This window comes from Anser cygnoides, chromosome 4 (assembly GCF_040182565.1).
Source record: "Anser cygnoides isolate HZ-2024a breed goose chromosome 4, Taihu_goose_T2T_genome, whole genome shotgun sequence".
Classification (NCBI taxonomy): Eukaryota; Metazoa; Chordata; class Aves; order Anseriformes; family Anatidae; genus Anser; species Anser cygnoides.
The window spans coordinates 64,871,341-64,888,046 of NC_089876.1; the positions used below are offsets into that span (position 1 = coordinate 64,871,341).

The following is a 16,706-nucleotide window of genomic DNA, read 5'->3' on the forward strand; positions in this document are numbered from 1 at the left end:
GTGTAAACAATGCCGACCAATTAATTTATTGTGGTACCTTTTAGCTGTCATTGGCATGTGTCTTCAGGGCTTCGTGGCACAAGTTGTGATCCTTTCCTAGCAATGACTAATTCTCCTTCTGAACAAACAGGGTTTGTAGGACCTTCAAGAAGCCGTATGAAGACATCATTTTATTTTTTCTCTTCCTATTTTAGACCTTCTTGGCTTGAATGTAAGTGAGCTCTGTGTTTCAGAGCTGTGCTGTTCTTCAGGGCTAACGCACCTTTTAAACACGCTTCACTGGAGCAGCCTCTGAATCTTGTTAGGAATCTGGCAGTTCGTCTGGGTCATTGATAGGTAGCAGGTGAGCATATGTTTGAAATTGAGAAGTGCAAGCATCAGACAGATGGCTAGGAGCACTTTCTGTCTGGCTAACTATAGTGTTGTTACGTGGGAACCTTTTAAAGACTGCAGAGGTCACTTTGCGTAAAGATTAAACTGACCTTTTGAAGATATTGAAGGTCTAGGAGCCTGATGTTACCAACAGATTCTCAGGTTTGCATGATATCTTTCACTGCCTAGCTCAGTTCCCTGCCCCTTGCAGTTACTTTAGTAAAGGACTGAATACTGAGGTGTAAAGTGCAGTAATACAAATCCATAAAATGATCTTTGGTCAAGTTTCCTGCTTAATTAAGTAAATCATTGCATCTTCACTGCCGATGCTGGGTGCTCTCTTGTGCCCTTCCATCCTAGCAATGAATGTGGGGTCCTTTTGCCAGAGCTGGCAGAACTGAGGAGAGCCTTGTTTCTAATCTTGTCCCTTCATATTTAATCTCTCTGTTGAATTGTAGCTTGGGTTTTGTCTCTCTTGGAGCCTCTGTTTTACTTTTTACTGCACGTTGCTCACTGCAGGCTGTTCTCCTGATGGCCTTTATTAGGTTGTGAACCCCACACTCGGCCATATGTAGCCCATTTATAAGGATTTGGCCCCATTCCTCAAAAGCCCATCATCTGATCAGGTCACACGGACCCTTCTCTTTGGCCAACTGCCATATAATTGTGAATTAGTTTATTGCACATTACTATTGGTTTAAAGACCCTTAAGCCTGAGGGACTTCCCAATTTCAGTTTGTTCAGCTACCTGGTTACAGATTTTTGCAGTCGTTTCCATACAGACATGAATTTTTCTGCCTCTGCCACTCAGCCCAGCATCCGTTGTCCAGTTCTAGGCATCCACCTGCTGTTGCTGGTCCTCTGAAACTGTGTGCTCGGTCCCTTAAAAGACCTTTGGTTCCCTTCACGGGAACCTCTTGCAGAGGTCATTTTTGTGCCCAAGCATCACCATTATGAGACATGCATGCTTCTGCACTCATAAAATTGTTACTGGGACCCAAAGAGCCAAATCTCTTCAGGGTGTAAGGTCTGCCCTCAGTTCAGAGGGTTCTGGTGCTGCTTTGCTGTGGGGAATGACAGTGATTTGGGTCTGCTTTATCTCCAGCTGGAATGTTACCTTGTTTAGATTTCACCCAAATTTCAGCAAACTGCTCAGTGAAGCCTTGTGAGCTTTAGGGCAAGTTCCTACTCACCTGGAAAAGCAGTGACTTGAATATTAGGGTGAATACTGAAACACTGTGAGGTCCTGTGAGGACCAAGTGGTGAGCCCAGAAGTATGCCTGGTCAGCCTATCTAGAGGATTGCTTTTAGTTTAAGTTTTTGCCTCTGTGTTCAGATTCACTAATGGGAATAGTACTTGGTGCTTACACTGTGCTGGAGGAAATAATCGTGTTCCTTGTTTCTAATGCATGAACCAGCTGTGTTCACTAACAGGCCTTGTGAATTTCCATGGCTCTTCTACCCAGAGTACTTCATCTTAATGCATCATTGAAAACATCCCGGCTTGTCTGTTGTTTCTTGGAGGCCTGTGTTTTCATCTGTGGGGAAATTAATGCTCTTCCAGATCCCTCCTGGGAAATTTCAAGGTGCCGTATGATGGGAAGGTTATTTCTGTTCCACCGGCGCTAACTGTTCTCTGAAGCAGGGTGTTGCACAGGCTGTGTCCCATCCTATTTGTGCTTGGGTACATGCTGTGATAGCCGCGTCCTGGGAGGTGGAGTTGGTTGGGGTGGAGGGCCTGCAGCTGCTCTGCTGCTGGTGCCGGTCTGGAGAGGTGTTTACTACCTGTAACCCCTTTAAATCAGGTAGAGTTAAGTGCACTCGGCACACAGCAGCATGGCCTTTTGTTCTTATTTCTTGAGCTGATTTGAAACTAAGCAGGGCTTACTTTGGAACTTGCTTAGTGCTACTTTTAGTATCTCCCCTTTAAAATGGATCATCCCTGTGATTTATTTGTCCTTCTGGACCGTCAGCTCTTTCTGTCATTGATTTCCTTAGATTCTTGCACAAAATGAGAACCCTTCTGTTGCCACCTCCGGTTTTGAAAAGAAGCCACTAAAAACTGCACTAGACTCTCTCTGGTCCTGGCAGTGTGTTGACCAGAGCCACGTTTAGCTGTGTGCTTGGCAGTACACCAACACTTCCTTCTTGCCCATTGAGATACGAAGGTGTGCCATGCGGTCTTCTGCTGCTGAAACTCGTGGCAGGCTACATCCCCTGCCAGTCTCATGTGATTTCAGAGCTGCTGTAGGTGCAAACTGCTGAATGTTGGGCATCTCTGTGGAGCAATTTTTCATAAAGTTAGTGACTTGTTAGCAGTAGGAATAAAAGCCATGTGCTCTAGGTATGTGTCAGGAAGCCACGTGCATACCTAAAGCTTCCTTACCCTGGGGTTAAGCTGTGTGTCGGCTCCATCCAGGTTTGAAACTGATTGTTAGGCTATGAAAATGGCACACCTTTGCCTTCCTGTGTTATTAGGTCAGCCCTGCCCCAAAATTAAATGACTGGAGTGTGCTGAGTGAAGCCCTTCATTCAGGCAGCCTGAAATATCTACCCCAGTCTTCTCTGAGAGCCTGGATACACACAGAGCAGGAGGTGCAAGTGGCCAGAGCAGTTGGCTTATGGAGTAGAGGTTGGCTGTAGAGATGTCTTAGTCGTAACCAAGTGAGCTTGTCCAAGCCTGATGAGGTTTAACGTAACTCTCCCTGCTCTCTGGAAAAGAGGCTTGAAAGTAAAAAATAAGGACCAGGTGAAAACTAATACTCAGCTCATTTTCGTTGCTTTATAAATTTTTAATGTTAGTTTTTGATCTCGTTTCCTTCTAAGGTGCCAGTCCGAGATTCTTTATGGCCATGCTCTAAGTCTCAACAACCCTGGTCATGTGGAAAGGATTCCTTCTTAGATATGCACCAAGCAGACTTTATCCTTTGATCCTGTAACTTTCAGCTCCTTTCTTGAAATGACCAAGTTTTGTTTTGCTAAGCAAAAGCTGTTTCACTGTCACCTTTTTCTTAAAAGAAGAGAGTTGGTGTTATAAATTGAAGAGGGTATTGTAAATAAAGTGTGATCTCTTTCTGCTTGTTTTTTTGGCTGTAGATATCCGGAATGGAAGAAGAATTTCAGTCTTACACAATGTTAGGCTAGAGTCTGTCCTTGGTCCTGCACTAAGATGTCAGGAAGTGGTAGACTGAGCTCAGTGCCCAGATTAACAGAGACCTCAGGCACAAAAGTTATTGCTGTACTTAAATAATCTAATCATATCTGCTGATTTTTTTTTCCTCATGCTAAGGCAATTATTTCAGTTTGCATTTCTGCCAGAAAACACAGATTTTCTGGTAGTGCCCTACATTTGGATTACTGTCATGGTCACTAATACGATGTTACACATACGTGTTTCTATATACCATCCAAAAGGTTTTGTGAAAAGGTTTTGTTGCAGGATGAAGCTCCTCAGAACAGCCTAAATTCAGATTTTTGAGAAACCTGAACTGCACAGCTATTCATAGGTGCATGAGACAACAGATTTAGTCTTTATGATCCTTTTGGGGAAGATTCAGTTTTTTATCAAGGAGATTGTAAGAAGCAATAATGCTTTTTGAAGCAAATATGGTTCCAGAACTAGTCTAGGAGACAACCGAACTCCTGATTTCTCTCTCTCTAGGTATGTTTTGGCCATTTGCCAGCAGTATTAGAGCATGAATAGATCCATGTGTTTTAAACAGTATAGACAGTTTGTGCTCCAGAGGCTTTGGGATGTCAAGTTTGGGACTGACGTCATTGCACCGAGAGTAATTCCCTGCTGCCGGCACACTTCCCATGTGGGCAGATCCCAAGCTTTCTTCATCACTTACATTTAGCCAGATCCTCACCTGACTGTGCCAGACTCGTCCTGGTTGTTTCACAGAGCTGCATTGCCCCTTGCTGAGCAGTGAGCAGACATTCAGCGTGCATGCATTGCACATGCACCCTGCCTCTCAGTCTCTAAAAACTGTCGTCCTTTCTTCCTTGGACAGAGAAGGATCCTCACTGACAGACTCCTCAGGCTTGACTCGAGGTTTGTGCCACAGCGACTGCAAAAGCCGCCAGGCAGTGTTACTGGTATAGACCCATGGGAACCTGGTCTGTTTCTTACGCATGTACAGGGCCTGCCTTGTCGCACTGAGAAACCCCTGTGAGGCTTTGTGCGAGCCTCAGTGGGCAATGAGGAGCAAACACCTGAATGGAGACTGGGGTTGTGCAGGTAGCGGGTCCTGAGGCCAAGCTAACACACAAGTTTAGCGATGTAAAGGCATGCAAGTGAGTCATGAATAGCAGAAACTTTACGAGGTCAGAAAGCTTCAAGCCTGCAGATTTCTCAGTTTTTATTTTTCAGTACACTTTTTTTTTTCCCCTCTCCTATTTTTCCATTTCTTTAATCCCCAGGTTCCCTTACATGGAAGAACTCAGAAAAGGACTAGAGAGCATGGTGTCGCATTGTAGCAGCATGCTTGAGGGACCTGACCCTTTGGAGCAGGGTGTCTTGGAGCTGCTTTCTTCCGTGTGTGCTGTCAGAGTGCTGCTGGGATCAGCGCGTGAGCTTGTGTGCTGTGCATGACTTGAGATCCAGGCAGTTTCACTCCCAGTACTTCAACAAGACCATGCTTGGCGAGGACAGAGATGAACAGATATCCTTGCAGGCAGGGATGGAATTCTGCATTTTACAAAACTTAAATTTGGCGATGTGTGAGTGGGTTTTCACCAGTAAAACTGATTCAGGGAGACTCGTGTGCCCGCCCTCTAAATCTGGACTCTGAATCATGAGCTGCTTTCTTCAGTAGCTCTTAATGAAGCAGAAGTTGTGGTTTCAACCAAAAATTTTCCAGGGGAAAAATACATCTCTGATGATGACTGCTTCTTGCTCTATTAATAATGAGATGAACCAATTTTGTTTCAAATTTGGTACACAGTAAAGTTTATCTTCATGCAAAGAAAATTTAACTTTGAAAGTTTTATCTACAGTAGGAGTAAGTGTGAGGAAGCTGTGATCCATTGCTGTGCTTTGGAAGAGAAAATGCAGGCTGCTTTCACCTGCAGGTCTTGCTGGGCATCTTACCCGTGAGATTTTATAGCATTGTGAAATTCATGCCTCTGGTCAACCAAAACAGTTCTGAAATTAATGAGGTGCACACAGAGACTAGTCATTTTCCTGGGGGAGAGTGGGGAGGGAGGGAGGAAGAGGTTGTGAATGCAGCAGGGTCTATAGGAGGAAACTTGCAAATGGCCTCCACTGGGTGCACGAGAGAAACCTGTGGCTCGGTGGGACCTGGATTATCAGAAGTTTGCAACTTGGCTCTGCTCCTCCCATCTTCCTCCAAGCTGCAGGATAGTAGTGAGGTGCATGTGTGTCATGTTGGATTTATCAGGTATTACCGCTTGTCGTAAATCGTTCTCATGGGAAAGCTCTGTTAGCCCAGTGAGTAGGAAATGTCTCAGAAACCCCGTGCATTGAGAATACGTGTCAATTGTTTCCTTCCAGGCGCTTTGGGAAGGGAGCCTAGAAGTTTATCTCAGCGTTCACAACAATGTAAACAGATGCCAAGCACTTACTTCAAGTACGCAGAAAAGGAAAATGTCTTGCTTGGCCACCCTGAACGTATTGGGAGAGAAAAAAATCAAAATTAAAAAAAAGGCGGAGGCAGGGGGAAGGACAAAAAGCTGCATTAAGTGTCTCCCATGCAGAACAGGGAAAAGCAGCTAAGTAACGCAGATATTTGCCCACATATATACAACTTAGTTTCATATCACCAAAATCTGCACTGTGCACACGTGATCAAAAGATTAAAGAGATTGTCCGGTTCTGTTGGCAGCATATTAAAGCATTAAGACTACAGGCTTACTATGATGTATTTGTATTATCAAGCTGACCACAGAATTAGTGATTCAAAAGAGGACCTTGTCTAAATACAAATAGCTGGAATCGCCCCATCCTTTTGCATCTGGCTTTTGGATGTGATTTGGTAAGAATTCCTTGGGAGCAGCTACCGCTGCCTTGTTTGTCCCAGGGGCCACCCCTACAACCCCTACAACTGCTGCTTGTGCTCAGATAAAATTCCCCCTTCTCTCTCTCTATGCAGCATTTATGCCACCTGCCGTGTTACAGCTGATATTTCCAGTTGCTGGAATAGCTTTCCTGGTTTTGCTTGATGTGCCAGAGCTAAATGGTGTCTTCAGGTGCTGACCTGCAAGGTCTCGCTGTGGGTATCTCAACACTGGCATTGTGCCTCTGCCCCTGCCCAGGGCCCTCAGAGGTTTGAGCCCATTTCTGAAAGATTGTGATGCTGGCACACTGGGCTGGAGGCAGCAGATATGGGTCCCTTTCCTTCTGCCACTGTTGTGTTGCCTGATTTTTGGACCTTGCTCGGCCCTGGATTTCTGTTTCTTTTTTTTTGTCCTGTTCCCTGAGATGACAAGTTATTGGTGGCTGGTACTGTGCCGGGTGGTTGTACAGCTGTTAGCAGCCTGGAGCATCGGGTGATGCACACGTAGCAGTGAACTTGTTGGCTTTTAGACTGCAGGCACTGGTGGAGTTTCTGCAGTGACCCTTTTGATACCTTAGCCTAGACAGTACTGGCTAAAAAGTAACTTGGAGAGGTTTTCACTAACACTTCATATCTGTTAGTTGATATCTTTGTATCACTAATACTCTATGTATTTGTATATCTGTTTTATTAATTTAGCGTGGTCTTCTGCATAGTTGCAGCCAGTACAGAAACTGCAGCTTGCCATAGCACATGAGGCACCAGAACGATGATGTGATAGCTTTCAGGGCCACTGCCAGCACTTGCAGCCCCATTATGGCTGTGGGTGAGCAGGGAACTTCTTTGTAAGCCTCTGCTTTCTATTGCAATTCTCTCCTAACAAATTACTTTGGAGCCAAAATGTATCACATTTACTGCCAGTCTGGGGATGAGTCTGTTTCTTTAAGTCTTCAAATTGGGGAAGATTTTTTTCCTAATCTTATTGGTCTCTGATAATTAAGAATGCAGTTTTTAAAAAGCCCTTTTTCAGATGTTTTTCTGTACTTTAGTGACTCAACAACAGTTTGCACTTAATTTCTCATTTCTCCTGTGCTTGCTTTCCAAAGGAGCTACTGTTAGAGGTCTGTATGCCTAAATAGTCTTACTGGGCTATGAAGTATGTGTGTAGATGGGGATGAGACAGTGTAATATGCATAGGGCATGAGCTATTTTCATAAGCTTCTGTCCCTGTCTTTGCATACAGCTCGTTATTCCATTCTTTGCAAAGTCCCTTAGCAATGCTATTAGCTCTTTTCAAGTTGCTATCGGGAAGGGCAACACTGGTCAAGCAGTCTTTTAAAAGATCTCAGATCATTTCAGCAAGAAAATTCATGTGCAGGGAAAGGGAAAGAGTCTCCAAACTTTGCAGCTGGCCTCAAGAATATGTGGAATATGAAATGGCAGATGTGGAGTCTGAGAAGATATCTCACAGATACATCCAATGAGGAAAGGTGGGAGTACCAGAAAAGCACAAACACACCTCAAGTGCAGAGCTGCTTACAGCAGTTGAGCAGAAAGTGTCTCAGCTGTCCCTGTGGAAATCTTCAGTTAAAGATCAGTGTAGTTTTTCCATGGCAAATTCTGAGTTTTCATCAACATCCCTCCAGTCTTTATTTTATTTAATATGTTATATATACATACATATATAAACACAGACATGTATGCCTTTATGCCTGCACCGTATACTTTTGAGAAGGGATTTCACAGGCTTGTGTCCCACATACAGCTCTGTGGGCTGCCTGGTCACCCTTCACCACAGATGTGGTGATCCATCTCCATCTCTTGGTGTCCTCAGACAAGGTGTCTCATTAGAGAGGAATATTCTGAAAGGCTGTTTTTCATTGAAAAATTAGTTTGTTATGGAAATCAGGGATTTTGTGATGAGATTTTCAGTTGCTCAGTCTCAAAGACTGGGTTTGACGTAATGAGCAATTACACACATGTGTTTAGCAGTGAAGTTAACTGGTAGCTGCTGGCTCTGCCTTTACTGTTGTGCTGGCATTTCCAAAGCAATTTCCTGTGTGTTGCAAATAGGTGGTTAATCTGAAACCAAGTGATGCTGCTGAAAAGCAAACAACAGTAATAGGTGCAGCTTGTAGATGATAGCAAAGAGCAATGCGTAGTCTGTAATGAGGGAGAATCAGCGGAGATGGGTAGATAGCAAGGGCCACTTTTCTCCCTAACTTTCCCAAGTGCATGACTGCTTTATCAAGTGAAGCCTGGCTTTCCTTACTTGCTTAACTCCATTCTCCCTTCCTCGCGGGGAGATGCCCCCCAGTGAGTTGGGCTGGGACAGTGCTACAAGAAGGATTTGAGCGTATAAAAATAGGCTTATTATTATTATATTTTTATACTCTCCTAAGGCTGTACCCTCTGCCTTCTCTGGAATATTTGATCAGGTTTGGTTGCATGGGGTTTTAACAGCCATGCATTCATGGGAGGTGTAAGTGTCTAAGAATAGATGTATGTGAGGTGCTGAGACAGTGACTGCAGAGGGGTAGCTTGGCAGAAACTGCCATTTCTAGGTGTGAGCAAAAGTAGCTGAGTGAATATGCAAATAAATACACTTGTTCTCATGTGCATTTGGGGCTCCTTCACTCAGAGAAATGTACTTCAGTAATATGGCATGCATGTTTAGCTGCACTTGGCTGAGAAATGAGTGGGGAAACCAAATTTTTTCCAAAACATCAAAGATAGCTATCATTCATCAAGAGCTAAATCTGAAGCAGCTGTTTTTAAAGCTTAAACTAAGATGGCTGAATTATCTAGGAACAGAAAAAGACTCGTAAATGTTTTCTGTACGTACAAGGAAAGATGTCTATTCCAAGCTGGTAGAAGTGCAGAAAGCCCTGAAAATAAAGCATTTTTAATCAAACGCATAAAAAAGAAATAACAATCGGTAGATGTAGTTTAAGGGCATTGTTTTTGAAAGAAAAGCCTATATGAAAGGGAAAAGGCATAACTTGTGTTCACAGTGTGCATACAAAATTTGGCACTTAATTCTTATTTTGGAAAGCATCTAGTACTTAGAAATTTGCAGTAACTTATCTTGGTAGTCCTTCCTCACTGCTGTATTAAAGTTCCATAGTGGTACTTTGATACTTGTTGCTCAGTGGACTAGTCAAGTGATATAAATTTTGTTGCTCTGTGCCCTTCAATTAAGCTGGATCAGTTTGCAAAAGTGAGTGCATAGTCCAGCCAATGTATTTAGTAAAACAAATGAGAAAAAATAATGTGGAATGTTTTTGAAGATGATTGTATTTTGTATTGCAAAATTAGTTTGATGGCCTTCTGTGGTTTTTATTTTTATTTTTAAATGAGTCACAAGGACTGAATAATTATCAGCAAGTCTGCACTGGAATGTACTCTCAGAAATGATTGTACAAAAAATACTTTTCGAATGGTTGTTCAAGAGCTCTTAGCTCACCTTTGGAGCCAAGAAACACACTATTATTTAATGTTAGGCCAGCGACGATAGATGCTTCACTCACCTATTTGAATGAAACTCAACATGAACTGTACCTATCAGTTGTGCACGAACTGTATGCAGTCCAAGTTAATATTTGCTGTGCTTCTGTTCCTCAGGTCATCACACTATTTACATTGGGGTCCACGTGCCGAAGAGCTACAGGAGAAGGCGGCGTCATAGAAGAAGACCTGGGCACAAAGAAAAGAAAGAAAAGGAGAAAATTTCTGAGAACTACTCCGACAAATCAGACGTAGAAAATGCTGATGAGACAAGCAGCAGCATCCTCAAACCACTCAGTAAGTGTTGGTGTTGGTTGTCACTCAGTACAATGGTCTGTCGTCTAGTGATTTGCTCCTGATCTGATCACGAAGGAGGAAAGTGGATCAAGAAAAACAGTCCTCTCATGTTGCAGGGTCAGAATAGTCTAAATCAGTTGCTATCGAATGGTTGCTGTGGCTTGGAAAAGGCTGGAGAGGACATTTCATCCCTCTGTATCACTGGAGTTTGCTACTGAGCTAATGCCAGTCAGCAACAGGCCAGAATTTTAAAAGCAAGTTGACACTGCGTGTAAGGAGATAGCAAGGAAACACAAAGACCGAGTATGTGCCTGGACAGATCGATTGCAGCTTCTGCCCTGGCTCTCAGGATGAAAACTGTGGTTCAAGCACCCCCTGGTTTCAGCTTGAAACAACCTCATAGGAGCAGGTTGATAAGAAGCAGCAAGACCATGGCTGTAGGCTCTAAGAAACAAATCCCCTTGGGCTTTGGCTTCATTATATTAATAACTTGTGATGCTAATAAGTCTTTCTTAACTTTGGTGATTGGTCAGTTTAAAGTTTTGTTGAGAAAAAGGAGAATAAAAAGTAACATGACTGTATGTTTGAATATCTGTAGGGGATGAATATCTAAATTTCTGATAAGCAGATGAGGTCTGTTTCTGGTGCCTTATACCTACATGCATGCTGGAATTGCTAAGCAGACGAGAAAGAACTATGCGTCTCTTCAGTAACATTGTAAGAGACTGTGATGAAGTCTGATTCCTCTTGCTGTTTCTCTGTTGGCCCGAAACTTGTTTTGTAATCTAGAGAATATCTGCTTAAATAGAAGTGGGAGGGAGACGGTGACAGCCTGTTAGAATGGATCATGCCAACAAGGTTTGAATGTAGGGGAACAGCTCAGGATGGTATAGCTCAGATTCTTAAGGCTAATTCCAGGTAGTTGGAGTTTCAGTAAACAGCCTGCTTGTAAGGGAGAGAATGCTTTCTGAGCTAGAGGGAGAGAGGAGTGAGCAGGGGTTGTAAGACCTGATCTTTGAAGAAACGCAGGAGTTATTCATTTTGAAATTGTGCTGCTGCATAGTTGCTGCATGTAAAGACAGTAATATGGGATCAGATCAGTCATGTTTTTAGCCCAGGGCCTGTTATTCTCGCTGGTGTAGATACTTCAGAGAATGATTACTGAAAAGAAAAGCAAGTCACCGAGACCATTTGCTCTTTGTAGCTGTAGTTCCCTAGTTGTTCCAAGGAAGTTTTCTTGTCAACACTCAGAAACCAGTAATTGGTTTTACAGTGAAACAAATAATTATTTGTCTTCAAGAACTCTAGGTATTTACGATTTAGTTTTTATATGTACATCTCTGTTCTTTTTTTTGTGTGCCAGTGACCAAATTTGAAGAAGATACCTTTTGGGGTTCTGGTTGTATTGGTATCCTAGGGAAATCATTTCCATGGGCTAATTGTACCCATGGTTGAAAACCTGTTTCTTCCATCAGATTTTGATTTGCTGCCTTTTGTTTTGCTAATCATTGTTTCTGGTTCCTTTCATTTCAGAAAGGGTTAACAGTATTTTTTCCTCTGTTACTGTCACAATTCAGTCTGTTCTTGTCTGTTCTTCTTCAGCATGTGAACACATGCAGTCTTGTCATCTCTCTGCCCAAGAATTTCCCCCATAGTCTGTTCTAGCCTGACCTCCCTGCACTGCCTATTTTTGGAATGGAATCACTTAAATCTCACACAATATTCCAGGTGTCCCATGCAATGGTGTTAATACTTGCATCATTTGTAACTCTTTCTGCCTTGTTCACCATCTCATGTGTCCATATATATTACCAGGTTCTTGCAGTGACTTGCTGTTGCGCACTGGTGGCCGGATCTTTTTACGAGCTGGCACAGATAATTTAGAACACTGTAAAGGATAGGAGTAGTTCAGATGACTGTCTTGTATTTCTAAACGTTGAGTTACGTGTTGCCTCATCATCCCAGGTTTTTTGCCTTCTGAAACTACTATCTTCATAACAGACCTGAATTATTAGTTTCCTATGTTCTTTTTTGCTGGCTACCAGCCCTCCCTTCCCTCCTTCCACATCTGCAGTAACACCAGGCCTCCTTCAGAAATCTGTGCTGTTCTGCTTTTGACATTTCCTTTCATTTATAAATGTCTCTTTATTTCCATTTAGGTTTCTGTTGCTTAGGCAGTTGCTGAGTTGAGACAGTTGATGGATATTCAGGTTGTGTCAGCTTTTGGTGGCCCTTGCTGGAACTCGGATGAAGGCTTTTTAAGGGTCTGGATGGCTACTGTGCACCATGTATCCAGCTGCTCTGTTCACTCTGTCATGGAAAGTATGTCCAAGAGAAGAGCAGTTCTCTTCAGGAAAAGAAAAGCATGCCTCACCAAACTAATCTGATTTTCATTACTGGCAAGAATGGCATTCTTGCCAATCATGGCAAGAAATCTCAGTACAACCGTAACTTTTTATATCTTTGTTCATTGTAATTGAGTTAAGGCCATGTGGCTAAAGTTCATTTTCAAAAGACACCTCAGAACATTAGGAACAAAGAATTGAGGAATTTTGAAGGGAAATTCTCTGGAGTTAGAAGATAGCTGGAATGAAATATCTTGCATGTATTTGAGACAGCTGTCAGAAGAGTGTATGTGACATACAATGAAGTATCTTTTCGGACTCAACCCTGTGGCTTAGAAGAGTGGGACAGATGGAAGAAGTCTGTGAGGGAATTAGGTGTATGAGTTGGCAAAGAGAAAAAAGTTGGCTGCATTCTGGCCAGGAAGGAGGGAGTGTTGGATTTTGTGTTTCTTCTCTGAAGGGGGAAAACAGCAGAAACTGAGCAAGAAGGGAAACACAGAGTTTGGAGACAGCCAGAGCTGACTTTAGAGAGCCTAAACTTTTTAGAGAGTTTAGAAATCTAACATGCCTTAGGTTGTTTTACACTGATGGATGGTTATAAAGGGGACTACCCTGCTTAGAGGTAGCTCAGCTGTGCAGGGGCTTGCTGGATATTCACAGGGGGTACGCAATGTTTTGGTGTCATCAGAAGAGCAGAAAAATCTGTGCTGGACACTAGGGAAAGCAGAAGTCTTGCACCCACTGTGGCATCTTAAACAGTTCAGCGTCTGCCTCACGAAGGGACCCAAGAATAGAAGGGTAGAGGGTGTTGCAGTTTGCAGGATTAAGGGCTGCTGGGACAGCTGTGTTAATGACCTTTGCATAACGCTGCTTTGCACGATGGCTGGATGTAACCGGCACTAGCTGTTACTGACTGTGCTAACCACTAAAAATGGCATCGGATTCCTGCAGGTTTCAGAGACCTTTCAGACACTGGGGCTTAATGAATACTCAGCAGCAAATATAATGTGTAAGACACGTCTTCAGAAAGGCTTCAGAGGGGGGTAAGAGGTATATGTCAGCATAACAAGATAAAAAAAATAAAATAAAAGTGCCATTTGTGTAGTTGCTGGTGAAATAAGGGGACTGAGCAGGAAGGTATTTGAATCTTTTCCTTAGAATTGGACGATATGGATTTATATATTATGTTTTGTTTTTTTTTTTTCTCAACCATACTTTAAAACAAGCAAACCCTACTTTTAAATTAAGGAAACACGGACTTCTTGGAGAAACGTACAATGTGTCTAAGTCTATGAAAACAGTAATGTATATAGCTCTTTCTCTTTGCTGATTTCTGTAATTGTTAGCTTGGCCAAGCATTAGACACTGTCAGTTCAGCTTGTATGTGCTTCTTAGTTTATTTTGTCTTCAAATTTAAGGACAATCATAGAAAGTCATTCACAAAATCTGAAATAATGAAGTTGTTTTAACTATACTGAGAGCTTTGTTTTTACTGAGCAGAAAGCTTAAGCCAGTTTCGATTTGATACATCAGTTTTATTTCTTGATCTGTCCCTAATGACTGTGAAGTCTAAACTCAGATATCTTACCTGAACAAAGGTGATGCCTCAGCTTCTTTGGTGAAAAATCTGCAATCAGATTTTGACCAAATCTGGATTTGCATCACCAGGTCAAGCTGCTTGTACCACAGCAAACGAACCTGATGAAACATGTCTGTGGATACAGAGAAGCAAGTAAACAGTCCATAAATGCAAACTTGCCTATAAACATTTTGTTCCAGTTCAAAACCGGTCTAGCTGCACTTCAGTATTTGGAAATTGGTGCAGTCTAGAAGTGTCAATATTTTTTTTTGAATAAAATCTGTGTCCAGTTCAGTCAAACAAGCTAAATTCTATGAGTTTATAAACAATTCTCAGCTCTCCCATCTGGAGAGAGTTAGGGAAACTGAACCCGTAGAGATATGTTGTATCTAAAGTAAATTACTGCTGCTTAGGAAAGATGCCTGCTTCAAAAGTCCAGACAGGGATATTCTCTGATACATGGAGGAGGAGGCATTAAGGCAATGATCCCTCTCCAGAGCCCTTTCAGCATATTCCAGGCCTGCAGGGGCTGTCTCTGCACTCAGAGAGAAATTGTTGTTCACACCCTTGTTCTCAGGCAGGACTGCTGACACTGGTGCTAGCTGAAACATGGCTTCCCTTAACCGCAGACTATTACAGCTCTCTGCTCCAGATGTACCAGCACCTTATTTCTAAAAATACCTGCTTTAACTGGCCTTGCCCTGGCTTCCACTTGTGACCAGTAAGAAGGAAACACTTCCTAGCAGTGGTTCTTTTGCACCATCCAGGAAGCTGGCATGCAAGAACTTTGGGGAAAAATTTGTATTGTTATTTGTATTTTCATTACCTTAAGCAGGCTTTAAATGCCCTCTTTTTGTCTGCCTAAAACACGCTTGAGAGTTAGAAAATACATAAAGATTTATGTTGTCAGAACATTGAATTGTTTCTAGAATACCCAACCTGCAGAAAGAGGATAGCATATTGAGAGAGTTTGGGTGAAACAGGGTTTTCAGGGGTAAAGTTAAGTGATTTTGTAATGCTAATGGCTGCAGTATTGACCTGCTAGGGTTTTAGGCACAATCCAATCTGCCAGGCCTGGTTAACCCACTTGGTGGGGTTGAAGGGAAGATTCAGCTGGACAGAGAAAAGAGTCAAAGTGCAAAGCCACAAGAAGCTTGTCAGCTGGCATATGTAGAGGTGTCAGGCCTGATTCTGCCTTCTCAGGTCAGCTGATTGCTTGTCTCGATATGAAGCAGATGGTGTAGTTTGCATTACTTGCAAGGGATGAGACAAGGGAGGAACAAGAAAAGCAGATAGATGCTGCTTCTTCAGGACAGGCTGCGATCTGAACCCATTTCCCTCTTCCTCATTCTTTACTACAGATGTGTGGAGATTTTCCCATGAGGAAACGCATCTCTGCTTGATCTGGGAAGGGGTTTCTTCTCATTGTCTGGTTGCTCTCCAAGTTTATTTGGCTCACCTCCCTGATACTTGTTTGAGGTGGCTCAAACCCAATGAAAGCGTGTCTCTCGGTAAGCACTGTAGCAGCAGGCAGCATGTAGCACCGTGTTTGTGTACGCAGCAGCATGAGCTTCTCTGCAGAGATGCCTGCACTTGTGCAAAGCTTGCTTGGACTGTCCTGGGCCTGGCCAAGCCCTGTGCCCCTTAGACACACAGCAGGTGTAGAAGGTACATGTTAATAAAGATCCAAATCTGTTTTGAGACTCTGATGTTGTGTTTTGAACAACAACTCTTGGCATATGTGGTACAGAGTTAGGCTGATGTGAGCGATACGGCAGAAACAGAAGTAGAAAATGTGTGATGCTTTGGCAGAATGGAAATCTCTTATCTTTGTTTAGTTTATCTGCTCATGGCTGATGGTTTCTGGCATCTAAGAAACCGTCAGCATGCATTCATGACTCTGAATTCAGCGGCTAGAGTAAAAGCCCTTTTGTAGGCAAAGGAGATTCCAAACCAACGAAGAGCAAGAAGCTCAAGCTATAAAAGCACCCATCTATTTCCAAAATATTTTGGGGAATTTCATCTGTAGTCAAGGACTGGTATTATAAGCTGTAAAGTAATAACTTGCAATACTATACCTCACTTCAAGCCCTAAGGCATTTTACATAAAATAATCACAAAAATGATACCAGCAACACAGGTAGCGAAAGATTGAAAATTCTCTATTGTTCAGCCTGATTTTAAAGCTAAATGGCAATATTCATCCTCAAACCCTGTTTTCAGGAGGGTTTCAATGACTTGCATTTTTAATTTTTCTTTTTTCAATTTAAGAAATAGGAGTGAGAGGGAGGTGGGCATAGCTCTTTTGTGCCTTGTGTTTGTGCAAAATGTTATTCACTCCTCTGCTCTGTAACATTTTGCAGAGCTGTTAATGCAGCCTGCAGGTCTGAGGGGGATGAGAGCCTTCATTCAAAATTTATGGAGAGAAGGTAATAGGCAAGTGGACTGCAACATTTTATGTTCTTGAGGTCTTTCCTCCGAATCACAGTCTCGTTATTTGCTCGACTTGAGGGTACCTTGCCGACCAAGGGTATGTGAAAATGGGACCCTAGAACAGTGCTACTGAACCAGGATAAAGAAGGAATTTGC

General features: G+C 42.7%; 1 protein-coding gene across 11 annotated transcripts in view; it reads left to right on the forward strand.

Annotated features, from left to right (window-relative positions):
* Positions 1-16,706, forward strand: part of SLC4A4 (solute carrier family 4 member 4) — a 230,004-nt gene that overhangs the window by 63,394 nt on the left and 149,904 nt on the right. For all 11 annotated transcript variants that reach the window (XM_013193772.3, XM_048045703.2, XM_048045701.2 and 8 more), the window contains one exon: positions 10,014-10,193. In XM_013193772.3, the coding sequence (XP_013049226.1) occupies positions 10,014-10,193 (180 nt within the window). The remainder of the gene's footprint in view (positions 1-10,013; positions 10,194-16,706) is intronic.